This window comes from Suillus bovinus (genome assembly GCF_016758785.1).
Source record: "Suillus bovinus strain UH-Sbo-P2 chromosome Unknown EDB93scaffold_77, whole genome shotgun sequence".
Taxonomy (NCBI): domain Eukaryota; kingdom Fungi; phylum Basidiomycota; class Agaricomycetes; order Boletales; family Suillaceae; genus Suillus; species Suillus bovinus.
In genome coordinates this window covers 45,633-72,338 of record NW_024542133.1, presented here as the reverse complement: position 1 = coordinate 72,338, position 26,706 = coordinate 45,633, and the positions used below count along the sequence as shown (strand labels likewise).

At 46.5% G+C, this 26,706-nt stretch overlaps 9 protein-coding genes across 9 annotated transcripts; 6 read left to right on the top strand and 3 right to left on the bottom strand.

Moving 5' to 3' along the window:
- Positions 1-1,315: 1,315 nt before the first annotated feature.
- Positions 1,316-3,263, top strand: EDB93DRAFT_1242739 (uncharacterized protein; the record flags this gene model as incomplete). The annotated part of the gene is made up of 6 exons (XM_041452056.1): positions 1,316-1,438; positions 1,491-1,784; positions 1,853-1,904; positions 2,007-2,473; positions 2,603-2,943; positions 2,990-3,263. 6 exons carry the CDS (start codon positions 1,316-1,318, stop codon positions 3,261-3,263), a joined length of 1,551 nt encoding a protein of 516 aa, XP_041303345.1.
- A 3-nt stretch (positions 3,264-3,266) lies between these two features.
- On the top strand, positions 3,267-3,877 carry EDB93DRAFT_1092964 (uncharacterized protein; the record flags this gene model as incomplete). The annotated part of the gene is made up of 2 exons (XM_041446475.1): positions 3,267-3,462; positions 3,519-3,877. 2 exons carry the CDS (start codon positions 3,267-3,269, stop codon positions 3,875-3,877), a joined length of 555 nt encoding a protein of 184 aa, XP_041303344.1.
- A 3,913-nt stretch (positions 3,878-7,790) lies between these two features.
- EDB93DRAFT_1107417 (uncharacterized protein) lies at positions 7,791-9,265 on the top strand (the record flags this gene model as incomplete). The annotated part of the gene is made up of 8 exons (XM_041447724.1): positions 7,791-7,968; positions 8,022-8,235; positions 8,281-8,348; positions 8,399-8,462; positions 8,517-8,714; positions 8,773-8,778; positions 8,833-8,906; positions 8,961-9,265. The coding sequence occupies 8 exons, from the start codon at positions 7,791-7,793 to the stop codon at positions 9,263-9,265; spliced, it is 1,107 nt and encodes a 368-aa protein (XP_041303343.1).
- Positions 9,266-10,304: 1,039 nt separating this feature from the next.
- On the top strand, positions 10,305-11,590 carry EDB93DRAFT_1107416 (uncharacterized protein; the record flags this gene model as incomplete). Its single annotated transcript, XM_041447723.1, has 5 exons — positions 10,305-10,427; positions 10,482-10,579; positions 10,629-10,672; positions 10,730-11,168; positions 11,224-11,590. 5 exons carry the CDS (start codon positions 10,305-10,307, stop codon positions 11,588-11,590), a joined length of 1,071 nt encoding a protein of 356 aa, XP_041303342.1.
- A 1,520-nt stretch (positions 11,591-13,110) lies between these two features.
- EDB93DRAFT_1331335 (uncharacterized protein) lies at positions 13,111-15,065 on the bottom strand. Its single transcript, XM_041455204.1, has 5 exons — positions 14,151-15,065; positions 13,958-14,096; positions 13,556-13,907; positions 13,365-13,508; positions 13,111-13,311 (listed from the first exon to the last, which is right to left on the bottom strand). The coding sequence occupies exons 1-5, from the start codon at positions 14,934-14,936 to the stop codon at positions 13,176-13,178; spliced, it is 1,557 nt and encodes a 518-aa protein (XP_041303341.1). The 5' UTR covers positions 14,937-15,065; the 3' UTR covers positions 13,111-13,175.
- A 907-nt stretch (positions 15,066-15,972) lies between these two features.
- Positions 15,973-17,438, bottom strand: EDB93DRAFT_1173205 (40S ribosomal protein S6). Its single transcript, XM_041450408.1, has 6 exons — positions 17,255-17,438; positions 17,144-17,195; positions 16,635-17,090; positions 16,469-16,579; positions 16,350-16,418; positions 15,973-16,297 (listed from the first exon to the last, which is right to left on the bottom strand). Exons 1-6 carry the CDS (start codon positions 17,271-17,273, stop codon positions 16,288-16,290), a joined length of 717 nt encoding a protein of 238 aa, XP_041303340.1. The 5' UTR covers positions 17,274-17,438; the 3' UTR covers positions 15,973-16,287.
- A 74-nt stretch (positions 17,439-17,512) lies between these two features.
- Positions 17,513-18,429, top strand: EDB93DRAFT_1173204 (ribosomal S13/S15 N-terminal domain-containing protein). Its single transcript, XM_041450407.1, has 4 exons — positions 17,513-17,575; positions 17,625-17,665; positions 17,724-17,924; positions 18,046-18,429. The coding sequence occupies exons 2-4, from the start codon at positions 17,632-17,634 to the stop codon at positions 18,264-18,266; spliced, it is 456 nt and encodes a 151-aa protein (XP_041303339.1). The 5' UTR covers positions 17,513-17,575; positions 17,625-17,631; the 3' UTR covers positions 18,267-18,429.
- A 473-nt stretch (positions 18,430-18,902) lies between these two features.
- EDB93DRAFT_1339835 (uncharacterized protein) lies at positions 18,903-19,685 on the top strand (the record flags this gene model as incomplete). The annotated part of the gene is made up of 4 exons (XM_041455432.1): positions 18,903-19,000; positions 19,063-19,085; positions 19,136-19,385; positions 19,413-19,685. 4 exons carry the CDS (start codon positions 18,903-18,905, stop codon positions 19,546-19,548), a joined length of 507 nt encoding a protein of 168 aa, XP_041303338.1. The 3' UTR covers positions 19,549-19,685.
- Positions 19,686-19,802: 117 nt separating this feature from the next.
- On the bottom strand, positions 19,803-26,155 carry EDB93DRAFT_852671 (uncharacterized protein). Its single transcript, XM_041457704.1, has 15 exons — positions 25,830-26,155; positions 25,707-25,766; positions 25,552-25,650; positions 25,327-25,496; positions 25,119-25,280; positions 23,980-25,059; positions 23,229-23,925; positions 23,017-23,178; positions 22,821-22,962; positions 22,679-22,768; positions 22,016-22,628; positions 21,518-21,960; positions 21,430-21,470; positions 21,298-21,377; positions 19,803-21,249 (listed from the first exon to the last, which is right to left on the bottom strand). Exons 1-15 carry the CDS (start codon positions 26,014-26,016, stop codon positions 19,876-19,878), a joined length of 5,400 nt encoding a protein of 1,799 aa, XP_041303337.1. The 5' UTR covers positions 26,017-26,155; the 3' UTR covers positions 19,803-19,875.
- Positions 26,156-26,706: the final 551 nt, after the last annotated feature.

Below are 26,706 nucleotides of genomic sequence, written 5' to 3'. Positions count from 1 at the left end.
AATGTTGAGAGAGATGCAGGATCTTCTCTTTTATGAGAAGGCAGTCACACATGTAGGCATAATCTGTATCATCCAGCGTGCACTCCACTCTCTATCTACAGACCATCCTGATCTCTGCAAGCCTGTGCCCATGACAGAAGAGTAGCGTAATGCGACAGGTGCCCCAGGAGTTTCCACCAGTTCATGTCGCTTACCTGCAATGTGTATGAATATTATGCATCACCAGATCAGGTGTGCAAATGCCAACATTACATCCAATTTATTTGCGTGCATGCCCTGCCCCCCTGATGAAGAACAAGTGCTCGGTCCAGCAAGCTCATCAAAAGTTTTGAAGGGCTCAGGAATGCGGACTTGCAATCAAGTTAGGCTTGTTGCACCTGCCTGTGTCAGTGGCAGTGAGTGGTGGGCTGATTTCGCATGTTAACTATGTCCTTCCTTTTGTGCTTAGTGATTATCATTGCAGCTACTGTGTAGAGAGTATTGGAAGGTAGACTTGGACACTTTCTTTTATTTTTATTTGATCCATATATGCCTTATCCACTTTGTTTCCAGCTCTTTTTTGCCTGATTGCCTGTTGTCTGTTTGCATCACGTAGTTTGTTTAGAACATTTGTATTTCCAATGATGTGTAGCTTTGGGCCAGAAATAAGTACGACCCAAATATAACTTATTTGTAACAACAGTCTAAAGGTTATCAAAACTTAAGAAGTCCCACCAACGTCAAACCCCCTATTCTATTGTCCAAAATATATGGTATCCCACATGTGTATGTTGGCTGAGGCCTCAATGCCTTATAGATGTCCAGCATCTGGTTGTACATGTTCTTTTAGCACTCCTAAAGGCCTTAATGCTCATCTCCGAAATGCCACCAGCTGCAAGTGGTACAAGGCAGGAAAATGTTGTGAGTTGGATACAGAAGATGGAAGTAGAAACCAAGATTCAATGGAGGATCTATCAAATGCAATGGTGGATGAAGTAAATGATGAGCTTTTTCAACTAATTCCACTAAATCCTCAGGGTGAGTAGCGCCTCTATTATTTTCATATTGGAAGAGGGAGGGCTTACAGTAAATATCAGGCCAATGGATAGATGCTGACCAGGGTTTTATGGACATAGATGATCCACTGGAACAGCCTAGAGTTCCTGGTCCATCCAGGCATGCATGCTCCCTGCTGGATGAGGAAGATGATAGGATGACAGAGTGGCATCCTCATGCTGGCAAAGTGATACGCATTGACAAAAACTTACATGTCAAATGGCGTCAAAAGTTTGGTTTAACAGAAGATGAAGATGATATGAAAATGAACGGAATAGAGATGGAGGAAGAAGATCCTTTGTTCTATCCATTTGCTTCACATTTGGACTGGAAGGTGGTGTGTTGGGCAGTGCAAGAAGGTATAGGACACAAGGCTTTTGACAGATTATTGGCCATTCCAGGGGTAAGTGTAATGAGGTTTTATAATGTTTTCATATCAACTAATGTGCATTTAGGTTAGAGAACATCTAGGGCTTCAGTATCACAATATCAGATCACTCCATCAAACTATAGACAGTATCCCAGCTTGGGCTAAATGGCAGTCAACCCATCTTTCCTTCCATGATAAGCCTCAACATAAGCATGAGCTACACTATAGAAACCCTTTAGATGCTATCCAAGCATTATTGGGTAATCCTGCACATGCTAGGGATATAGTTTACAAACCATCAACTATATTCAGCGACTCTACACATTCAACTAGGATCTATAATGAAATGTGGAGTGGAAGATGGTGGCATGCTGTTCAGGTGGATGTAAGATGAAATTGGGGAACATAACTTTTCAATTAATGATGTTGTAGGATAGACTACCGGAGGGTGCATATGTAGCACTTGTCATTATTGCCTCCAACAAAACACAGCTTACTCGTTTCTCCACATCAAAATCTGCATATCCTGTATACTTAACTTTGGGAAATATACCCAGAGCCATCCACCATAAACCTGAATAACATGCCTGTATACTGATAGGCTACTTATCAGTGGATAAAGTGTTAAAGGAGGAGCTGTCTGTCAAAGAAGCATCTTCTAGAACTCAAAGGCTTTTCCATGAATCCCTATGCATCATTTTGGAGCCATTAAAGGAGGCAGGAAGGACTGGAGTAGAGATTACAGGAGGGGATGGCTTAGTCCGCCTAGTTTTTCCCATTATAGCTTACTATGTAGCAGACTATCCAGAGCAATTCTTGGCTATGTGTTCCAAGTATGGGACTTGTCCTAAGTGCAAAGCTAGAGCGGACCAGTTAGCAGAAGTTCAACAATTTGCCCATCGCACACAGTCATGGACAACCTCTGTCATCAATGAAGCCAATACCAATACAAATTCTAATGCAGCTTTCTGTCAGCACTGCATGGCACAAGACATTGCAGGAGGTGTCTTTGAGCTATTCTGGCTTGATTTTCCTCTTTGTAATATCCACCTGGCAATAACATCTGATGTTCTCCATCAATTATACCAAGGAGTATTGAAACATATTGTGGAGTGGTGTCAAGAACTTATGGATGAAGAAGAATTGGACTGACATCTGAAAGCACTCCCCCCTTGTTATGGTGTATATCACTTTCAGAATGGTTGGTCCGGTATGGGTCAAATAGGAGGCAAGGAGAGAAAACATATGGCTAGAGTGCTATTAGGTTGTCTTATTGGCAAGGTTCCAGGAGATGTTATCCAGGCTTATTGTTCCCTCCTGGATTTCATATATCTGGCTCATTATCCCACTCATGACGACACCACTCTCCAATATATGCAAAAGGCTCTAGAGGACTTCCACCAACACAAGGAGGTTATTATCAATCTTGGAGTCAGAGAAGACCTAGACATCCCCAAATTCCACTCTCTGCAACATTATTTGGAGAACATCAAAAACTTTGGTACCACCGACAACTATAATATAGAGATGTTTGAGAGGTTTCATAGACTTCTGCAAGGAAGCTTGATATGCGTCAAATGGTAGAAATGAGAAGCCTCAGATGATAGCATGGCTAACTAGAAGGGAAAAGGTTTCCTCCTTTCAGAGTTATCTGAAAATGTCTATGGAGGATGAGGAGGAGGAGTTTGCGCACTCTATGTTTGGAGATCAAAGACTTCTCTTAACCAAGAGACCTCATCAAGCTAGATGTCACATTTTGAATGTCATTCAAGATCATAACTGTCAAGGCTTCAAGAAAGATCTTATTTCCTATCTCAATTCACAGCTTCCTGATCCACACTCAAGAGGACAACTGTGACACATGGATCCACCTTTTAGTCATATAGACATTTATCATGGGTTCAAGTTTTGTCTTGACTCCTTAGGAAACGACAATGATTTCGACCATGAGGAGACAGATACAGTCAAAGCCAAACCTTCTTTAGGAGGTAAACCTGGCTGTTTCGACACTGTGGTTGTGATGGATACATCAGATTGTGAAACTACTGGTCTTAAAGGTAAGTTTTTATTAAATATTTTATGCTGGCAGTGAGTAATCTAACTCTATCTATAGGCACTAGAATTGGACGCTTGAAGGTCATTTTCAAATTACCTTCACAAGTATATGGCTCCATTACTCCTGCTTGGACTAAGGATCCACTGGCTTATGTTGAGTGGTATGCACCTTTAAAGCCTGCTGCTGAAGATTATCGTGAAATGTATCTTGTCAAGAAATGTCTATCTAATGCAGATGGGTTTACGCTAGGTCAAGTGATATCTCTATCTTCTATTAGACAGACATGTCAACTCATTCCAAACTTTGGATGTACAGCTTTACCTATGGAATGGACCTCAGATAGTGTTTTAGATAGATGTGATATATTTTTTCTTAATAGTTTTACTTCCAAATATGCATATCAAACTTTATGGTAAAATTCTTTTAATTATATCATATGAAGTTTCCTATAGTGACATATAGTGCCCCATAGTTGTACATAGCCTATACTACACTATACCAGCTATAGCATAGTGTAGCACCTATATAGAACAACAGTTTTTCCTGATGTTATCATCCAGTAGTTAGGAGCTGTTTCCTGACTCTGTGGATCACCCAGAATATTCTCATAGTTCTTAGTTGCATTGCGAAATATTACCATTCATTCACCGTCATACTCTGTGTTACAAGAACATCTAGACGCTTGGGCCCCTACCATTTTTCTCCTCATCCTTCTCGTATCAGCCCTCGCATCATACCCTTACCCCGACCTCACCCTCGTTATCCTTGTCATCCTCGCATTCCCTTTCACCCTCTACCTATCGCTTCAGCAGAGCCAGTACATCTGGCTGGACCCTTTCGCTGACGAAGCATACCCATGCTCCGTTCCACCACCTGACTGATCCTGTGGACAGTCCCCTTGCCCTTACTGTTATAAGAACATCTAGATGCTTGGGCCCCTACCATTTTTCTCCTCATCCTCCTCATATCAGCCCTCGCGTCATACCCCTACCCCGACCTTACCCTCGTCATCCTTGTCATTCTCGCATTCCCGTTCGCCCTCTACCTGTCGCTCCAGCAAAGCCAGTACATTTGGCCAGATCCTTTTGCTGACGAAGCATACCCATGCTCTGTTCCTCCACCTGACTGATCCTGTGGACAGTCCCCTTGCCCTTACCGTCCGGACGGTAACCTATGATATGATGCATGACGCATCCCCTTTGCCTTTTCCCTTTCTTGATCTCTGACTCAGTGCGCAGTCGCACATGCAACTTATACTTAGATCCACAGTTGCACGATCGTGCCCCTGCGCATTTCACTTCTTATTTCGACCTCTGACTCACTTTCTTATCTAGCACGTTCTGCCTCGCCCGTGTCTCAACGTGAACGTGCCTTCCTTTTATGGTTATGCCCTTTACTGATTACTTCACTTGGTAGTACGAGTTATCACCCACTAATACACCTCCTGTCCTCTAAATAAACTCGCTACCATGTACCATATTCCCTAACTTGAATCTACTTGGTTCTTGACCTCCTACTCTCACCAGAGTGATCCTTTCTGCCTTGCCAGCAGTCTATATTCTATCTTCTTATCTGCTCTTTGTGGATAAGCCTATAGTCTCGATCTTTACTCATCGACTTCGTCGACGAGCAAAGCCCCTGTTAACTAGTCGGACTTCCGTCCTTCTAATTAACGACAATCTTACGATTAACCTTCGGGTGTCGTAAGTCTTGGCAGATACAGCTCATCGTCTAGCATCCGCTTGACGTAAGCTACCTGATTCGGACATAGGCGTCAAATCTTACTTGCCGAAGCCTCGCCAAGTAAGACCCCTAACCTTGGGCTAGCCCAAGGACGTCCATGACCATTGACGACACACGCTCTGTTTGAGTGTCACCAACAGCTACCATCCAAGTCGTAACACTCTGTCACTTGTTATACTTGCGCATACTGCTCACAATCTGACACTCATTATAAAGTTTCTGACCTATTATCGTGAAGTCCGAAAGTTTGAAATCTTGGACATCGCACTTTGGCTTCGGACATTGGATAAGTACCTTTGGACATCATTTCACAGCATCAGACATTTTCTTATTTGCATTACTGACACATTTTACTACTAATACCAATTAGCAATCCCTTTAGGATTGAACGCACTTGCCCTGCAAGTATAGCAGCATAGGTTGTGCTAAGATCTACCTAAATATTGTTAACTAGGTAGTACAGTTTCTGCTGAGCCCAGCAGAGATTTACTCTTTACAACATACTCATGATCATCCTTGAAAACATGCATAGTGATTACCAAACATATCACAAGCTTATCCTTGCCTGAGGGGGGGCAATCACCATCAACATGCAATTGTTTCCCATCCGAGAAGAACAGAACCCAGCAGTCTGCTGGATTGGAACAGACATGGTCAATAACCCTCTGGGTGTGGGATGAATTGGCCTGCCACTGGACAGCAAATTTGGGTGCCTGAGTGGCATGATCTGGAGCATTAGTGCTAGTACTACCTTATGAGCCTCGAGTTTTGCCTTGGCTGTGGCTAATAGGTCCCTGAATATTGTGTTGCATAGCTTGGGTAGGCTTTGAGGATCTCTGCAAGTGCTTGAGGCATACAGAATGACAAAGACATGGGGGTCAAAGGGCAGGCATGTTTTTTGAAGTCCGAAATGATGCTGAGTGTGCTGCATGTCGTGGTGGCTGTTCTTGCACAAGTTTTGTTGAACTTTTGCTGAGTTTAGCGCTGTTTAGTGAGGTCGTAATTCTTACTTTGAGTACCACTATTGCATTCATTCTCAAAGTTAATATCACTTCTACTACCGGAGTTCACCATAAGCCATGAGGGAGTTACAGGGGACCAGTGCTGGTGACACTGAGACTCAAGGTATGTTCTAACTTTTTATCATTTTTCTATATTCTTACTGCGAAGCATCTTTGCACTTACCTGTTCTCTCGCAAACTTATCAATGCCTACAGATCTATACTTCTGGTCTCTTGTATCGCGCTTCACAGTGAAGCAGTTGCTTTTCTCCTAATTGATCACACAGATTGGTCCATGTCATTAAACAATCTTGTGACTCAACTCTCCACCCGCTTTTGCCATCGAGGCAATGACAAAGACTCAGATGAGGCTATCACACTTCACAGCAATGTGCTGGCTTTGCGCCTGGTCAGTCACACAGATTGGCCTGTATGAGCACTCATATGCACTCAAACATCAGAAGACTCAGGTGACCCAATAGCCCAGGTGCACCATCGGTTTGTTCATTATGTTATTGTTATTTTTTGTATTTAAATCTGGCACTACAGGATGATGATACTACTAACATTTTTGGTCACCTACCTGCCCTTGTAAAGCCTGCAAAGACCTCTCCCACATATCCGCTGGTATGGGTGTGGGTCTGACCTTCGACACACCTGTGCCAATCCCTAGTCATCTGATGGCTTGGTTAGTCTAGTGAGAACTTTGCAAGGGCTGCAGCGACCTAATGATTCAAGACCCATTAGCTAGAACAACATAGCTGACCATATAGTACTGAATTTTGTACAATACAAGACCTGTGTGTGTTCAGCATTTGTGTGTGTCATATGTATGTGTGTGTATAATTGTTGAACTGATCCAGTGCCATACTTTCTTGATATCCTTCCTACTCACACATAAAATATCTGTGACAGAAGTCTCAAAATAAGCAAAGAATGTGACTGGTAAGTTGAGACGAGGCGAGACATGCACTATTGCCAGGTGGAGTCAGGGACTGGCAGTTAACTGCCATTACGATTACAATATTGAATAGACCAAAACAATTCATGATGATTTGCATGTGCTAGCTCAAAAACACGAACACTAGGTGAGCACAAACTCGTGGGTATATCTAGTACTACAAATCCGCATGCGGCCCATGTGTCCGGTTTTCGCTGAGTTACGGAGTTTGCCGTATACGGACAGTCCCAGATGTCCTCGAGAAATCTGTTCCACCAATCGTGTTGCTCCGAATCACCAGCGTCGTAAGCTCACTGTAAGCATCATACTTCTTTTGATAAGTGATGATTGTGGTCTTCTGCTTAGAAGTGAGTGTCATTTCGAATTCCGGATGAAACATTTGGGCGAGTCGGAGTTTGATAAACGGTGATCGTGATCTAAGGGTATCCATGTGACCTTCGAAGTCGGAGCAACCGAGCCTTAGCTGTGGCATCAGACGAGTACTGCCATTCTGAGAATGCTGTGGTCCATGGATAGCCCATCAAGTGAATTGATGCGTTGGACTGATCACAATCACAGGCGTCAAGATAATGTCCACTTATATTGCGGGCCACTGTCTAAGCCTCTTGCATCCATCAAGTCGACATGTCCCTCCCAACGCACACACCAGTTTGGCGTATCAAGAATTCCCCTCAAGACTCTGTAGTTCTTGATTTTTCTGATGATGCAACGTTTGCCTTGACAGAAGAACCTCTGCCTCATGTTGAGGATGGTGAAATGCTCGTGGAAACGTTGTACATCTCCAATGACCCTGCACAACGAGGTTTATATTATATTCAAAGTTGGATCTCAGTCGATGGTGACCATGTTCTCTAGGATGGATCCAGAAAGGTGTCTTGCCAGAGCGCCTTTACACCGCTCCTGTGCGTGAGGGCGATGTAATGGCGACACATTCCATCGCTCGTGTTCTCGCAATCAAGGACAACACCGGCCATGGATTTAAGGTAAACGACCTGGTTTACTGTTTGACTGCTGGGTGGCGACGATACGCTGTGATCAAAATAGGCCCATCCTCATGCCTACCCGTGATGTACGCAAACGCTTTCTCTTGTTATCACATCGCTGACCTGACTAGGGTGCCTGAAAATGTGTCGCCCACTGCCGCTATCGGTCTTTTTGGAGTCCCTGGATTTACTGCGTACTGTAAATTGTCATCAATGCGTGGTATCATCCTTTGCTTGACATGTTCATAGATGGTCTGCTGGATATTTTAAAGCTCAAGGAAGGAGAGTCGCTGATTGTCAGCGCGGCTGCGGGGTGAGTTTGTCTTGGCCTGTATGCTTGTGTTGTCCGCTAAAAGCGTGGAAATAGTGCGGTCGGGAATGTCGTCGTTCAATACGCCAAGAAAGTGCTCAAGGCCAAAAAAGTGATTGCAATCACGGGATCAGACAAAAAATGCCAATGGATCAAGGAGCTCGGTGCAGATGTGGCCCTCAATTATAAATCAGATACATTCCCTCAAGATCTTATCGACGCCACCTCGGACTTTGTGGATGCATACTTTGACAAGTGAGCTATTTGTACTCCCTATATCTTGAATATCTACTTACCACCTTTCGCCATGCAGTGTGGGGTAAGCTAGATCAGCAGGAGATTTTGCTTCTGTTAGCTAAATCAAATGCATTAGCGGTTTTGTCCTTGATCAAGTGATTCCACGAATCAAAGCGCATGGCCGTATCGCAGCTTGTGGCGCCATTTCAGGTTAGAAGAATATGCATTCAGCTGGTATGCATAGTTATTGACTGTCCTTTCCAGGATACAATAAGGACTCAGGGAAATTACCTACGATGGGTACCACCTGGATCGAAGTAATCACCAACCGCTTGTCTATCAAAGGCTTCGTTGTGCTTGATTTCATGTTCCCGAAGGACGGGCCTAACAGAGTGGCCACGGAAGCCTTTCCAGACATTGCTGGAGCAGTTCAGCGGGGAGAGATCACGCTTGAAGGCACTGAGGACATTGTGGAGGTACCCTTCATTGACGTCCCAAAGGTTTGGGGAAGGCTTTTTACTGGTGGTAATACTGGGAAGTTGGTGACGAAGCTTACATTTAGTGCATGATAAGACGACGGGAACAAGCATGTACATATTGCGATTCTGATGCGGCCACAAGTGATGATCTGACCTGTGAGAAGCATGTGATATCTGCATAGTATCATGTGTTGTGCCTAGCGAGGCTCAGTAGTTGTTAGGAACCACACTGATCCTGAGGTGTTGCAAATTTGCAATGTCTCTAAGTGGGACCCCGTAAGCAATAGGTTTGAGCGCTTAAGCACAGTCACGGCGACCACGCACGTTAAGTCTCCCTTCTAACATTTAAAGGCTCGCGTACACCTGTTTTGCACTGATGGCAGACATCTACTCGGTATCAAGAAGACTGTTGACTCGGACTAGTATCTCAAAATGCAATGAAGTTGTCGCAATCTCACTGTCACCTGTCCTTCGCCGAAATCCCACTATATCGTTACAGTGTACGTCGTGGTGCGTATCTGTACATACAGGTTACATTACCACCAAAGGGTATCTCTGCTCACGCTCTCGAGCCAGATGTGCCATTCCCATGAACCACTGGCGTATCTTCGAGATATCTTCGGACCCGGAAATGCAGCTGCGCGATATATTTGGATTTAAGGAACTGACTCGTCGATTCGGCGTTTATTTCCCGCTTGAAGTGTACCGCGGTATTTGGGTTGGGAGACATGAAAAATGACTGGTTTTACTGAAGATTCGAGTCGCTCACATGGGGTCCTGTATAAAAAAACTTTGTCAAGTCATCTCTCGGGTTTAGGTAGCACGTTCTCAAGACCATGCTGGTGGGTCATGGTTACCCTATGCAGCTGGCCTCATTCCCTGGACTAAACTTAACTAACCCATACATGACGTAACTTGCTTCGAACTAGGGATCACTTCCTCCGAGCCGTGGGTGCCCGTTGGACCTCAAGGCCTTAGGCTCTGGTCCATCAGATCTATACTATAATAGTCCATCAATTTCCTTTTAATTCCGGGTAGGCTTTCATGCATGTTGATACAGGCGCAACAGTGCATACTATAATTCAATTAAGAATAGAGCCGAATCGTCTCCCTCAGTCCCTCCACCATCATGGCCGCAAACTGCACCCCCACTGCAGAGATACCAAACCCTTGCACATCTCTAGCATTTTTAGCTCCTGAGTCAGCAATGCAGCTCGAGGTGTCTCGATATCTCTACTGGGCTACAGTCGGGGTTTGTTCGTCTTACTTCCATAATGCGTGGCAGGATTTGACGCACGATCTCTAGGCGTTCTTGTGGGACTGGACTATATCTTTACCAGATGAAATCCGAATCTTCCGAAAAACAGGAATTCGCCTTCCAGTTATCGCCTACGTGCTATCAAGGTAATCTCTTCCATCGAAATAGATCGAGTTTACTGCTTACTGTCCGCAGATTTGGCACTCTAGCCTATATTATCATCGCTACAGTCTTTCAAGGTACCGTCTGTTCATAGTAATCACCAGCGTAAATTCCTGACTTTCTATACTATGTAGCACTTCCGGTTCACGGATCTTGCCAAACTATTCTTTGGATCATTGGTTTCAGCTATCCCTTTGCAGCACCCGCTACAGCGGCATTATTCTTCTTTAGGGTCCGTGCGGTCTACGACCGTTCAATCATCGTCACACTCATATTCGGAACATTATGGCTGGGGACATTGGGTGCTGCGATTGCACTCCCATTTACGCTTAAAGGAGATCACATAGGAACGACAGATTATTGCATTCAAACATCTGTAGCACCAGGTGCTTCTGCTGTTGTTATCATAAACGCCTGCAGCGACACTCTCGTCTTCCTTTTCATTTCATGGCGCCTCGCACTCAATAACTTTACTGCTGAATCCTGGGGCACCCGTGTTCGTTCCTTCTATAAAGGAGATGGACTCCCCAGGCTCTCTAAAACCCTGTTGCAAAGTGGTCAGGCATATTATTTGTACGTACAAAACTTCGAATCGTATTGATGACGCTTATCAATACGTCTTGCACAGGGCCACTGTTGGATTGAACGTGGCAACCATGATCATGATCCTAGTTCCTACCGCACCTCCTGTATACCACGCTTTTTTATCGCTTCCCAACATCGCCCTTGAAAACTCAATGGCATGTCGCGTTTTCCGGTCAATCCATCTCGGGACCATCAGTTCCCAACCTGGCACCTCATACTCGTCAGGTCGGGCGCCTTCCGGAATCCGGTTTGTGGATCGCCCTCCGCATGCCATTAGACCACAGCTGTACAGCGATATACACTCAACTCCACTCGACATCAGCGTCACCACACAGCATTCGAGTTTGGATGACACGAACCAGAAAAAAAATTCATACATAATTGAACAGGAAACGACCGATGTTGTCTAGGGGCAAGCACATTGTCCGCAGGTGTTACAGGTATTGTGAGAAATTCGGGTTATTGATACATCGCCATAGTGTATGTAAATATAGGGAGTCGCTTACAAGCACGCTTATTTGTTGTAGTCTCATTTTACTGTGCCAAAGCTATTCATATACCTTCATCTTGAACAGTAGCACAAATAGAAACGCAGTGATTTGCATCAAATATCGCACAATGCACAAGATCGTTGCAAGTCAACAGCACAGCGACATTTTACGTGTGTAGCGACGAACGTATGTTGGCCAGGAGCCATGTCTGGAGCACAGACCAGTCGTCTTGCATACAAGACGTGGGATCATAAAAGAGAGCATGAAGGCAAGTTACCGCAGTTTTCCAGTTAGATTGGTGCGACGATGAGAGGTTAGCATCCGCATGCCGATAACTCCACTAAAGGCACATTTTTCCATCCTGCATCCACTTTCAGCCAGGCATCGAGTGGTTTGTCCCCACTCATGAATTTGCCATCCTCGTAACGAAGAACCTGTCGGCGCAATTAGGGACAATGAGGAGCATAGAACTTGCCACCATGCACTAAGGAATGCGTCTGCGCCCAGCGACGTGATTGGGACAAGCTTCCTGAACACAAACTCGACTGCCGCTTTCAGCCTCACCGTCTTGAATGCCTAGAGACCTCCTGATTTTTGTCAGTGAACGTCTCGTCAAACTTGTGGAACTGGCCCGACCAGTGTCGGGATGTAGTCTTTCACCGTTGATTCCTTGTTTGCAATGGCATACACGTTCTAGAGTATCTCGTCCTCGCTCTGACGGTTCACGCAGACTGCTCCTCAGTTGCAATGTAAAACCATAAAGGAGCATCAGCAAGTTTTTGAATGCCTTCCTCGACGAATTGGGAGATCCTCGATAGAATATGATATCATGTTTCGCAGTCTAGACAGAGGGTGACTCACTCTGAGATAACGTCCCCAGTCTGTCGAGTGTTTGGACTTTGTCACATGATTGTAGCGACGAATCACGAATGAGTCTGTGACTGCTTAAGTTACGATAAAGAATGCGTTTGACGTTGTGAGCAGTCAGCCGTCTCACATAGTGTTTGCTTGGAGGAACATGAGCAGTCATGTAATTTACGCGTACAGTTCAGAAGACGTACGCAGCATAATTTGTTTGACTTGCATTCCCAAACGGTACCGACCCTGAGAATGAGATTTAGCTTGTTCACGAAGCCAAGACCCTAACCTTAGGATCGAATGGAGCATCGAAGTTCTCAGCGGATAGCCCAGAAAAGAGACCATCTACCACAACCACGAGAGGAAGATGCATCCCCCAAACGAACCCTGGAGTTGTTCCACAACACTTTCATGTCAGGCTCGTACAAAGCGTTGATTGCCTCGAAGCGCAGATTTGGATCAGGCAGGTTCTTGAGATGTACGATGATGCACTGAGATGCAGTTCTCCCCTACGCCGAATTCCGGCATGCTTGGACAGTGAGGTCAGAACAAATTCCTGTTTGTTTCCTGTACAAAAACGGGTCGCATTGCTCGTCTAGTTCCCAATGATATAAACATGACAATGATGACAAGATATAGTTAACATTCAGTTGTCAAGGATCAGAAGTAAGAACCTCTTCCATTGATTCAAGTAATTCATCACATCCTCCGTCTTCACGATATTAGAGTTGTAATCAGCGCCAAGGTCGATCACGCCCCCCCAGGAGGAGAGACGAAAGAATCTAAGTGTTCCAGTTAATTGCATTGCAGAACCACTAAGATCTAGAAAACTCACGGGCCGGGGTCTAATCTGTTCAGTGATGTGAAAAACTTGTTCACTGTAAGGACGGGTTTCCCAGTGTCATCCGCAAAAGTGTGATTCAAGTAGTTCTCCCCTTTGCCGTCACTGGAAAATGAGTAACACTGGTTGGGCGGCAACCTGCTACGATATTACCAAAAAGTAAACTATTCGTAACCTGCACGTACATGTTTGTAGATGCAGCATGCACATTGATCATGGCAAATGCTTCACAACCCTGCGGCATGCAACTCAACCCGGCGGGCAATTCTATAAGGGCTCGATACTGTCCCTTGGCTATGTCTGCTACCCGTAAAAGTATGTCCCTGTCCAATGGCAAGACACTTCCGTCAGCGGACAAGAACGCTGATACCGGAATCCTGGCTATGGAAATGCCAAGAGCATAACCTGGATGTAGCGCGTGTTTCGGATCCAACCGGCCTCGGAAATTAGCCATAGATGGGTTGTTCAAGTAGTGAGAGGAAGACAGAGAATTGGGTGGATTATCGGCTATAACGACCATTGCTAACGCAGCGTGGGCTAGTAGATTCTCAATCCGACATACTGATAAAGGGGATGCGGCTACATACCAAGGTGTGTAAGTGTGAACCCAGATATTTTCGAGGCAGCCAGAATTCTTTCTGATTCTTCCCTCGTGAAGAGGACCTCGGCGCGACACGTCTTCGGCCACTTTGTATCTTTGGGGCGAGCGCTAAATCCGTATTTATCCTTGTGGTCAATGATTAGCAGCGAAAAAAGATCTGAAGAGAAAATGAATAGCACCTTCGTCGACGCGCCCAAGGCAGAGAGGACACTTCCAAGGGACTTGTAGTAATCATGGTCAAAGCAAGGGTCTTCTAGCGAGTCTGGCGAAATGGGAAGGGATTCTTTGGAGTTCAGGATGTTGTAGGCTGCCGGAGGGATGTTCCCCAGCTCATTTCCCCATTCCATAAACTCGGACGCGCTATAGGAGTCGGAGAGCACCTTCGCCAATTGTGCGAGGTAGCGATTCACAACGATCTTTAAACCTGCACCATCGAACAGCGAGTGATGAGTATGGAATAGCAGACAAAATTTGGAGACTATCCCATTTGCGATTTCGCCAGGGACAAGGTGCATCCATGTATAATCTCCTTCAGATGAGGGGACCTTCTTCAGACCCTCGTTGATCCGCAATTGGTTGAGGTCGATATGTGAGGGTGGATGAATAATGAGAGTGCGCTGCACCCACCGGCTGATCTCTTGCGGACTCGCCGTTGTATAGATCAACATGGGCAGCTTGTAATCGGATTCATTTAGTATGGATGACGCGATGGTAGGAACTTGGAAGCGAAGCCAGGACCAACATTCTTGAGCGGAAGAGCTGAGCTTGGTGATGCTCATAGTGTCATGCAAGTCGATAGTGACTCCAAAGAATAACGTTTGATCGCCCTTGAGATAGCGGTTGCAAATCTCGTGGACAAGCTCACCGCCTCCAAGAGGACGAGTACATCCATTCCGGACGCCTTCACCTTTAAAGGGCTTCCATTTGAACTGTTCTAAGTCGTAACGAATCAAGATATTAGCCATCCGAGTCGGTAGTATGCCAAGTTGTCTCAGTGACTGAGGCTGAAGCGCTGAACAAGTTTCATAGAAGGCTTAACGTTCATCATTGTTCGGTACCCTAGTAATGGCATACATGCCAGTGCAGGAATCGGTCGTTAAAGAAGACAGATTCACCCTCTTAACTTTCTCAGGCCAATACCATTACATAATAATGGATGCACGAAACTGGTGAACTGGTGAAGAAAGTAGAAGTCCACATATCACAATTTGAATTAGTATGATTCTGTTATCGAGAATAACATCGACATCTTTGCCCTTGTAAACTCGGAGGAAATGAGGTTTTTTTTTGAAACTTGAAGATCAAGACACAGTACCAATATCGCTCGAACGGGAAGGTGGAACAAAAGCTGATGGTTGACCGACATGAATCAAAGCTGCCATACTGTTGGTAAGGTTCACCATATCGAAGCTAAGACTGAAAGCTCGTAACTTTCAAGGGTACGAGGATGTGTTAACCTCAGTGGAAGACATACATGTGCGTCTTCTGTTAAATCTCGATGTATTTCCTTGACAAGCCAAGTTAGCCAACGTCCCTGCAAGACGGCTCCATTAAGATTGCATATGCCGCCTACATTCAATTAGAGAACCGCGTTTGAAGATAAAATGTTGGACTCAGTAACGGCCCAGGAACATGGTAATCAGAACCCAATGCCAGTGAACTCGCCTTGCGCGGTGGAACATGGGCTCAAGGCGGCCTATAGACACATTGACTGTTCTTTGTAGGAAGCTTTGCCTTGATTTTGATGAGCAAATCCCAGAATTTACACGAGGGGAATGAGGCACATGCACAGTTAATGACTCACTATGTGGTGCAGACCGGTGGACGACACGTGCGGGTGATCCGACAGCTGACCCAAGCTCGTGATAAAGGCGTATGGCTCAACAGACATGTCTGTGCAAACGTTCAAAGGCAAGGAAGAGCCGAACGGCTACAGCCTTCCTTGTAGACAGCATGAAGTAATCTCCCTTCAGGTTGTAAAGATATCATGCGACTATAGCAAGGGAACAAGGAGGCAGGGCGAGCGTAGACATCAGACCCATTTTATTGGCAAGAGTCGATCTAGTGAAGTAGCCTAATCTGAAAATTTAATTGACACGACAATCAAACACGCAATGACAAGCTCAGCGATCCAGCTTGAGAAAACACGGGGCTTCAAGAGTAACCCAAACCTTGGGGTACGTCAATATTCACTTGATACTGACATATCAGCGATGCGATGGGCTTTAATGCAGGTAGTATAGCGTCAAAGCATGGTGTGACATGAGGTACCATAAGAAGCATGACATGAAGTGTGGATGATGTACGGGGATTATTTTAGGCAGTCCTGAATGAATTGCATGAGCGCAGATCATGCAGGATGACAGTTCAAAACATACTTGGTGTGCGAGGCTTTGATGGCTGCAACCTTGGCCTTCTTCTCAGCAACACGCTTTTGCATGAGGGCACTAAATGAGAGGTTACTATGGCAAGTTTCGTGCAAACAATTATCACTGACTCGTATTCTGCCTTCTGCTCTTTCTGGCGGTCGATCCGGCGACGGTTAAGAGAACGGAGGTGACGGGCGCGTTGCAGACGGATGGGAGTGACCAATCTTTGGATTTTGGGTCTGGGTAGGGAGAAAAATTCAGCCCAGAAAGAAAGGGAGGTGACTTTACACTGACGCTTTGGTGTAAGGTTTGGCGTTCTCCTTCTTCGAACTCTTCACCTCACGCCTTACAACGTACTTCCTGACATCATCCTCCTTCGACAAGTTGAAGAACCTTCTGATCTTTGTTGCCCTTTTAGGACCAAGTCGCTTGGGCAGAACGGTGTCGGTGAGCCCAGGGACATCATTGTCGCCCTGTTTAACGATAACGACGGAGAGGACGGCAATGTCAGGGCCAACGATGCAACCACGGACGGACTTGCGCTTCCTCTCGCCTGAGCGGCTTGCACGGTAGCAAGTGTGGTTATCGGTCAAAAGCAGTCTGATACGAGAGGGGAGCAGGACACCCTGCATCATGGGGAAACCCTGCTTGTCGTTACCACCAGTGATACGGAAAATGTAACCCTTCCATTCGTCTCCAAGGATGTCCGCCTCGACCTCTTGCGAGATCTTCTTGTCGAAGAAGATACGGCTAGTTTGAAGTACTTTGGTTAGTATTCAAAGGAAGAGTTGTGCCAATCGTACTATCTTCTCTCTTCATCGATATTAATGGTCTTTTGAGCCCCAGTGGCGGGGTCTGTATCAAAGGTCAGTTCATCGCATTGGTACATGTTGGACATTGAAGTTTGAACGCACTGGCAATGTTGATCTTCATACTGCCCACGTAGAATTGTCAATACAAGCTCAAAATTGACATCAGCATCGATAATTCACCTTACGAAAGGAGAAAAGGCCTTATCACCGTGGGCTGCAGCGACGAGGAGGAGTCTTGATCTTGCTGGTTAGCCAGGGCCTTGTATTCAACAGTGGCAGATTCCGGCTTGTGGCTGAAGTGGAAAATAAGGTTTGCTGCTATACAGTTGCTAAGCCACACACTAACCCGTCACGCGTCACATTACCTTTCCGTGAACGCGTCCAACGACACTCCTCAAGACATCCTCTCCGCCAACAAAAACTGTGAGTGTTCTGCAAAGTAGAATTGTTTCAAGCTGAACAGATGTTATAGATTCATCATGGGTCGTATGCACGCTCCTGGCAAGGGCATTTGTACGTAGCAAAATATCTTCTATTGATACATGGAATGTATCTTGATCATCTTCACTAGCGTCCTCTGCCCTCCCTTACAAACGTTCCCCTCCTTCATGGCTCAAGACTACGCCAGATGAAGTCGTCGAGCATATCATGAAATTGGCTCGCAAGGGTCTCACTCCCTCTCAGATCGGTGTTACCCTGCGTGACTCGCATGGTATCCCTCAAGTGCGCTTCGTCACTGGTAACAAAATTCTCCGTATCCTCAAATCCAACGGTGAGCGCTTCATTGACGGGTTAGTTCTCCAAACACTCATGCATTGAATTATCATCCGCTTCGTTGCCGTGCATTGCTGCTACTGCATCTTGTTTTGTACATGCCTTTTGTTTGGGGATAGGATTGGCACCATCCATCCCAGAGGACCTTTGGCACCTCGTCAAAAAGGCGGTGGCCGTGCGCAAGCACCTTGAAGTCAACCGCAAAGACAAGGACTCCAAGTTCCGTCTTATCTTGATCGAGTCTCGCATTCACCGTCTTGCTCGTTACTACAAGACGAAGCAGCAGATCCCTCCTACATTCAAGTATGACTCTGCTACGGCTTCTACTTTGATTGCGTAAGCAGTAGTGGGCTCTGGCGTGGCTGTTGGAGCAAATCATATTCTGATATTTGTCGCACAATTCCTTCACCGATATCATGCAAAAAATTAGGCTTATGCAGAACTATGCTCAAATATCCGGGCTCGTGATTAAGGAGAACGTAAACCCAGATTTCAAGTTATCGTTGGTATTCCATTTCTATCGCTCACCGGCTCTTACATTGCCGACTACTAGCTAACTGACGACCGCTTGGCGGTGATAGCGTTCAACGTTTAACCCTGTCAGTGTTTCCAAGCGCAGTTCTTCAATGGAATGTTAGCAGCATGGCAGTGCCACATTATGATGCTGAAGTTGAACTCAAGACTCTCTACATCAACATCCGAAGTTCCATGGAGGTATCGATTGTCGCCTTGATTTCATGTAAGAACAATAGCATTGTTCTGGTTTAAAAGCGAACCATAAAATGCATTTTCTTGCCCACAATCGACGAATGTGCTTTTTATTTCCTATCAGTAACCTGTTCAGTTCCGAACTTGGCATCATGGTCAATAGTAGTGCCACTGGTCCTCGCAGCGTTTATTTCGCCTCCGGGCCCAACACTCCACTTTCAGGTGGCTCTGCTGCTGTTAGCGAACATGCAACGGTCACATCCCGGACATGGTGTGGTTCCACAAGTTTGACGAGACGTTTACGACAAAAATCAGGAGGTCGCTAGGAATTCAAGATACTGATGCTGAGAGGGGCAGTCGCGTTTTGTATATATCGTATTCGGGAAGCTTATTCCAATCACATCGCTGAATGGAGACGATTTTCTCAGTGCATGGTGGCAAGTTGTCCTATGTATGTCTGATTTTTCTTGTGGTATTCGTTGTCTCTAACCGTGTTGACAGGTCATTATACCCTCTGGAAGCACGACGTCCATCACCGCGACATAAGTCCTAACAATCTCATGGTCTACTGGTTGAACGGCCAATGGATCGGGGTCCTCAACGATTACGACTTATCATCGATCAAACGTGATGGGCCCAGAGGGAAGCAGGTCACAGGAACAGTTCCATTCATGGTAGTTGACCTGCTCTCCCAACCTGTCCTCGAAGGCAAAGCCACACACCTGTACCGGCACGATGCTGAATCGTTAGTGTGAGTCCTCGTGTGGGTCTGTCTTAGGTACCAAGGAGGCAAGTTGTTGAGTAATGGCAGACTGCTCAATGACTGGCACAAATTGGATGCTCCTGGATGCTGGAAGGAAAACCAGCCTTTCTGGGCCACATTCGGCACGGGAAGGCCGAGGACAGCGACATAAAACCTCCGTTGTCACATCACTCTAACTGGAGAATAGCGGGAGCTTGCCTGGACATAATCCATTATACTCCCGTGGCCAAAATGGACGAATTAAATGGGCCTATTCTTCGGAAATGGCTCCTGGATAACGTGGAGTCTGTCGCTCCGGCCATGATAGCTCGTCATCCCATCAATGCATCATAAGGTTCATTCAGTTCGGTAACTGTGGCATATTTGTACATTTATGGGTAAAAGAAAACACTGAGGTATGAGGCGTGCGCTAACAGTGGTATCAATCTATGCATAAGTGTGAGCAACGAAGCTTAATGAAGTATGAGTGCGTACACGTTTAGGCCCACATAGCCTTGAACTTTTCATGGAACTCTTCGAGCGCACCGTTAACCACTTCAAAAACTCTCCAGTCCGCGCCCGACACTCCTCGCGGTCGCTGCGAATCATGAGTCAATTCACCCCTTCCCTGCTTCCCAGATGCGTCGTCCTCCTCTTCTTCATCCTCCCACTGGAGGGATGCATATCCACTGTCCACATCTTCACTAAGATCTTCATTACCTGACGTCGCATCTTTTTCGGCGGCAGACCTCTTTTGAATGAGTTGCTCAAGTACCCCACGCACAGTCATTAACGTGAGGTCAAAGTCCTGCAATAAAAACCAAACGTCACCCCGCCTAATTCCGTTTGCAGCGGCAAGAGCCGCCACCTGTCCGTGCATGTAGAAATCAAGGAGGTATGCGTTCAGCGCGTATTTTCTATCATCTTGGTTGGTTATTCCAGCGATGCCTTCAAACGATGGGATGGTATGTTCGTTCAGGTTCAGCCCCCGTCGAGCCGTTTGAGCGAGGTCGCGAACACTGCTGAAGTGATCATCGTGGCCCGAGTTAGCCACAAAGAGCGACCGTGCTACAACACGGATCGCGGTACTGTGAAGATGGTCACGAATGAGTGACGGTTCATCTTCCGCAGTACCAGATATATTCCTCTTGCTAAGAGGCAGAATATTATCGGGCCCAAGGTCCTTTTGGTGCTGAGTCCCGTAGGTAAGGGCATATCCGCTGAAGATTTGCAGGATTTCACGTTCTTGTTCTATGAGCACGTCACGAGCTGCATTAGACAGTGGAGGCAGGATGACGATTGATGGCGACTTCTTCACCACGTTCGCGATGTACTCTTCTTTCATGCAAGCAGAAGGCAGGTACCGCCGTCCAAAGAGGTGAGCCATCAACAGGATGAAGTTGCGTTTCGCAAGCTTCAGGTTAGGTTGCGCACAAATTTTATGGATCACGCCGCTACGAAGCAGAGCAACTAGGGCGAAGTTGCTGGGTTCCGTGTAATACAGATGTGCAGCTATTCCAAAAAGATTGAGCGGCTTCCCTTGCTCGTCGAGCAGACCAGCACGACGCAAATAGTCGATGGAGAAACGTAGATGGTGCAAAAGCTGGTATCTTCCTTCCTCAGAGCCAAAACTGATTTGTGGGAGGCGGAAGAGTCGCTGCACGGCAGCAACAGCAATCGTGGAGTAATCGGAGCCCTCCAGCAGATTGAACAGGCGCACGACGAGAGTCGATGTTACAGGGAAACTGGCAGAGAGAGATGGCAATTTTGAAAGTACTAGTCTCTGCACCCTGCTCATGGGAAGAGCATAGAAAACGACTTTACCGAGGGTGTCGTATCCTCGCCGTCCAGCGCGTCCTGCACATTGTCGATACTAAGATTATTAATTAATGACGAATAAGTAAAGTTATGGGAAACTGACCATAAGTGCAGTGAGGAAAGGCGAGTCGCCGCAGAAAATTGAAGTTTTGGTCGGGGCGTTGATACCCAAGGCAAGAGTGCCTATAAATGCAGTCTGATGTCAGCAACCCTACAGATACAATGGAACGCGTACCCGTTGCAAAAATCACGCGCACGAAGCCACGTCGAAAGAGACTTGATCTACTGTCAGACAGTGGTGCTACGTCGGAAAAAAAGCTTACCCCTCAACCAGTGCGCGATACCCTTTATTCATACCAGCATGGTGAACAGCGATCCCACGTCTCAAACATTTCAATGCCCATTCAGGTATAAAAGATTTCCGTCTCACAAGATCGGTGATATCCTCGTCAAGCTCCGATGCAGTGTACGAAGTACTTTGACCAGCGAACGAGAAGTCTGACAATGGATCATCAGGTCTGAAGGATGCTTGCCATTCACTCGTGTCAGCGCGTTTATCCTCTTCATCGACCTTGTGTTTCGATGCTCGTGCAGCTTGGCGCTCCCGCTCTTTGGCGCCCTGAAGGTATGCATCATATTGTGCCATTTTGCGTTTCCATTCGGGACTACTTTTGCGCCATTCGTCTTCCTTGGTCTCGAGCACGTTGTTCAAAATGCGGGCCATCATTTCGCAATCACTTCGATCGAATGAGAAGAAGATACCGGGCTAGATGAATAAGGATTTCATGAACATAGAGAAAGAAACTGCGTCGAGTACTCACGAGGTCCCCTTGTGCGTGAAGATCGGCGACCAGATGAATGATGTTGGAGCCAGACACAACACGACTAGGCTGAGAGTTCAACGCTCTTTCTGGGACGCGAGATAAAACATCATCTCGAAGCTGGGTAATGACGCGTGACAATGGCGTCTCGGAGTCTTGCGAATCGAAAGAAGACAACAACGGGGAGAGGTGCTGTTTCAAAGCCTCTTCGTATCGGATTACATCCTTCTGCTGAAGCAGTTTGCTAGAGGAAAAAAATACCGGGGGATCAAGGGCTGCGAGAATAGAGGGCTGCAGGGCTGTGCATGTACTAAGAGCACGATATAAATTCAATGTATCCACCGCTTCCAATGCAAGATCAGAGGGGAGAGCACGTGCACTGGACGAAAGAATGGCTAGTGGATGCAGAAATCGCATCCTTTCCGTAGTCTTGTATGTTGAAATGCCTTGGAAGGTATCTCTTGGCTTCTCGTGGATATTGTAGTAGAACTTCCTCAAGTGCGAATAACGATATGGATAATGCACGAACTTGTGCTGGAATCCACCCGCTTTCTGAACGCTCTCGAGCCATTCGTTGAACCTTTCTGGTGCTCCGACTGTGGCAGACAGACCTCTATTCATGCGAGAATCAGTACATGGTCAGTTGAATGCAAAGTGACGCACATGACAGGACAAGGGGACAGAAGCAGGATCTGCTCCCAAACAGCTCCGCCTTCCTGCTGGCCGATTGTGTGAATCTCGTCAAGGATGACACTACAGTTGGACATCAGAGGGAAATACACATGTATCAAACTGACATTCGTACTATTTGAGTCGGGGTGTCCATATCTTGGCGAGTGGAGGAGACAAAAGCATGATCGCCAGAATATCAGGCACAGTGATAAGGATTTGACAGTTCTGCGGATCGTGGACCCGGAAGTCACGGGAATGAATCGCCCAGCAACTACCTGTAGTGGAATCAGCGATAGTCACTTGTTGAATACGAGCTCATGAGTACTCACGACCGTTAAGGTCCTTGCTATACCTAGCATAGATCTCGGCCGCAACTTGAGCGACAAGGGCTTTCGTCGGTGCAATATAAACGAGTATGCCGTCATCGGACCCTCGTAGAATCTTCTCCATAGCGTAATACGAGATGAAAGTCTTCCCCGCACTGGTAGGAGCTACAGATAAATGAGTGGCTGTTCGACCCCCGAAACAAAGCATTACTAACCTACGACAAGAAGAGACATATTTTGATCAATAGCGTCGAGCACCTCACGTTGCCACGCATCTGGCTTGAAGGTCACTCTTGTATCAGCCTGACTGTCCATGCTTCTATCCATAAATTCTCCAAATAGGCGGAGCTGCCACACTATGGGGTGCTCCTGGATTCGCATAAAGTCATATACCGCAGTCTTGGTTTTGGACTTGACCAGCTTAACGAAGCGAAAAGTTAGCGCCCTGTCATCGGTCGAGCCTGAGACCACGAGTTTATCGATGTAGTCGCTGAAGCCGAGGGTAATCAACACGCTCGTGATTGCATTGGCCATCTCTTTTGTGCTAAAGCCGATCTCCCAGACTTCCTTGACAAGACGCATCAGCAACAGGGAATATTTGTCACGACTCGCCGGGGAGTCTGGATTAGCGGAATTGATCCACTCTCGGAGCAGACGATGCATACGATAGACCCGAAGTTCCGCGCCTACTGACGCCTCCCTAGTTCGCGGATTGCGGGCAAGAACTTGCAGGCACTTTTCGAGACTAGCGCCATTCAGGCTTTCCATCTCTTGGACACGGGACGCGATCCATGCTGCAGACTCGGACACTTGTTTAGATTCCTTCTTAGCAATGTTCTGTTCGCGGATAGCATCTGCTTTTGACATCTTGCCGGTATTCTTACTTGACGAACGAGCGTGAGCAGCTTTTGGCTGGGGGTCTATGATTAGCAACAGAAGTAAGGGTTACTATGCTTGGGTACCGACCTTTACGGTACGCTGATTTGAGAGGGAGGCTACAGACAGTATCTTCACTTGTTCAAGGACAGCTCCCGATGCACCGGTCAAGGTGCTGGCTTGGTCATGCATGGTCTTCATAAAGCGCTGGTCCGAACGAAGCTTGCGACTACGCTGCCATTCAGTCATCGGTGCTGTAGTCTCCCCTCCGAGGTGCTTGGGCAGAATGGCCTTTCTATTGTTGTGCCAATGCTGCGTATCCGAAAAGATTGTGTCTCCTCTGGATGTTTGATTTTGAGAAGAACGAGTGGATGGGTGGACATCAGCAGACTCGTCACTAGTGCTGCTGTCATCCCACTCGTCGTCAGACTCTTCTCCGCTGGAAGAAACAGATTCTATGGGATTGGACTGTGTGACGTCCTCCGTATCAACGTGGACGGCAGAAAGCTCCTTATCAAACACTGGGTTGGAAAACGGAAGGAGCTTGAGGGGAATTGGTATCTCATACAAGTCATCGGGAAGGAAAGATGCGCTCAAATGCGAAAATTTGAGGTGCGGGAGTTTCAACTCAGAAAAGATACCTTCTGCAACTTTGGCTACCGTCGGCCCCAGGATCTCCGTCAACGATTGAGCTGGATGCTCAGAAAGATAACGCAAGACACAAAGGAACACACGAATATCAATGTCGAGGGACGCATCGTTTGATACAATGACTGCTTCTGTCGCTCGGAAGATATGAGGAAGGAAGGATTTCATCAATGAAGTCAGAAGGTCAGGTTTAATTGGCAGCAGGCGCCGCGCTCGATCCTGGATGGAGACACTTTTGAGAAGAAGGACATGGATGATGAAAACAGCAAGTAGCGACGGCTGAGTGTCGCTCTCGAATGCTAAAAGATATGACAATCCAACATCCTTCAAGGTCGCGCGGAGGTCGAATAAAGACGGTGACACTGATGCTTCGCGAAGAACGCGACTACTGACTTGATTGAATGGCCCTTGCTCATGACTAGTAAGGATGTCCCTGGCAGTGACGCCCACGGATAAAATAGCGCCAGGTAAATGCCCTCGATGGTTTAAACGAAGCTTTGATTCAAAAACGAAAGTTAAAATCTATAGCATGACCAACAATCAGGCAAGGAAATAGAGTAGGAAGGAAGATGCGGTGTGACCTTGGTGTCCTTGAATTCGGCACCCTGAAGCGGCGCCATTGCCAAGCCACTAGCCAGTACATCGAAGATAAATAACCGTTGAGTGAGTATTTGATGGGCAGCGAATTGTCCGCCGACTCCTTCCTTCAGTGTACCGCCATCATTGACCATGAGAAACATTGGCTACATGGGAGTGAGAAGAGATTATCACGACTCGTGGGACTTCTACCTTCACTCGAACACGATAGTCGATCCAATTTTTGTCGGAAAGACTTGCAAAGGCGAAGGTATTCACTGAATCCAGAGACTGAACATGCTTATATAAGAGTCTCCTGGCCAGGGCTCGAGATGCGACAGTAAACTCTGACTCGCCCGCTCGCAGTACTAAGTGTCGGTTGACTAAGACATCGTCGATAAGATCAAGTCAGACGGTGAGATGGAGAAGCAGCCTCACCATCGAAAAACACGATGTCAAAGTTTGCTGATCGATTGCGAAAGTTTTGCAGTATGCGTTCTACTGAATAGATCGCGTGAATGATTTGAAACGACGGATCTTCAACACGCGTTATGTCAGGGAAAAGCCATCTGTACTAGACCCTAGCGACGTACCATCATCCTTCGCTAGTGCAAGCAGAGGATCGTCAAGTACGATCTGGAGTAGAGAATGACCTAGGATGGGATGTAGATGGACATCAATTTAGGAGTTAGACGATTAGTAAGTTAGATGAATACCGTCAATCACAAAGGGTTCTGCACCAGCATAGTCCCCGATCAAGTCCATCCAGCGCGCATTCCTACTTGCAGGCGTATACCACTTTGAATCGATCCAATTCAAAGTTTCTGTGACAGTGCATGATTGTGATGGCTCCGAGTCCTTGATGGCTTGCTCGATATCAACTTCAAACTCCTCAAAATCCATAGTGTGGATGGTGGTGTGAGTGGGATCCAAGTGATCTGTAGTCTTTTAGTAGTCCCGCTTAGCAGATAGTAGTTGGCTTCGGTGGGGGTTGCCAAGATAATCGCCTCGAGGCGCAACTGCCCATTAGGGAGATCAACGATACGGCACAAGGCCGAGATCTAGCACTGCGCGGCGCTTACTAGAAGTAAACCTTACATAAATTGGATTGAAATTAGGGTGACTCTGCGGCCATTGACAATGTTCTCGGACCGCTGGATTCTCGGTTTAGTTCAGAATACTTATCGATGGCAAAAAAAAAAACTTTGCAAGCAATGTATTAAGAAGCTGGACAATATCAAATGATCAACTTGAATCGTACTCAGCTGAATTTTCTTTCTGCAGATGCTTCTTCGTGGATCTCCGGCGATTCTCCATCGATGAGTTGGTCGCTACTGTGCTACATAGACAGGTCATATTACTCGAGCGCTGACGCGCACAAGCCCGAAGTCTCGCCGTGATATTAAAACCTGGAAGCAGAGGCAGTATTAAAAATGATCACGCGAATGACTACTAGTACCATATCGACGATATGTGGCACCTTCGTCGGTCAATTCCGAGAGCATTAATGTGATGGCGTCCGTAAACTCTGAGCTTGATCAGGCCACTCGATGACCGCACCCATCAGAAAATCAACTTAGAAACGGAGGTCCG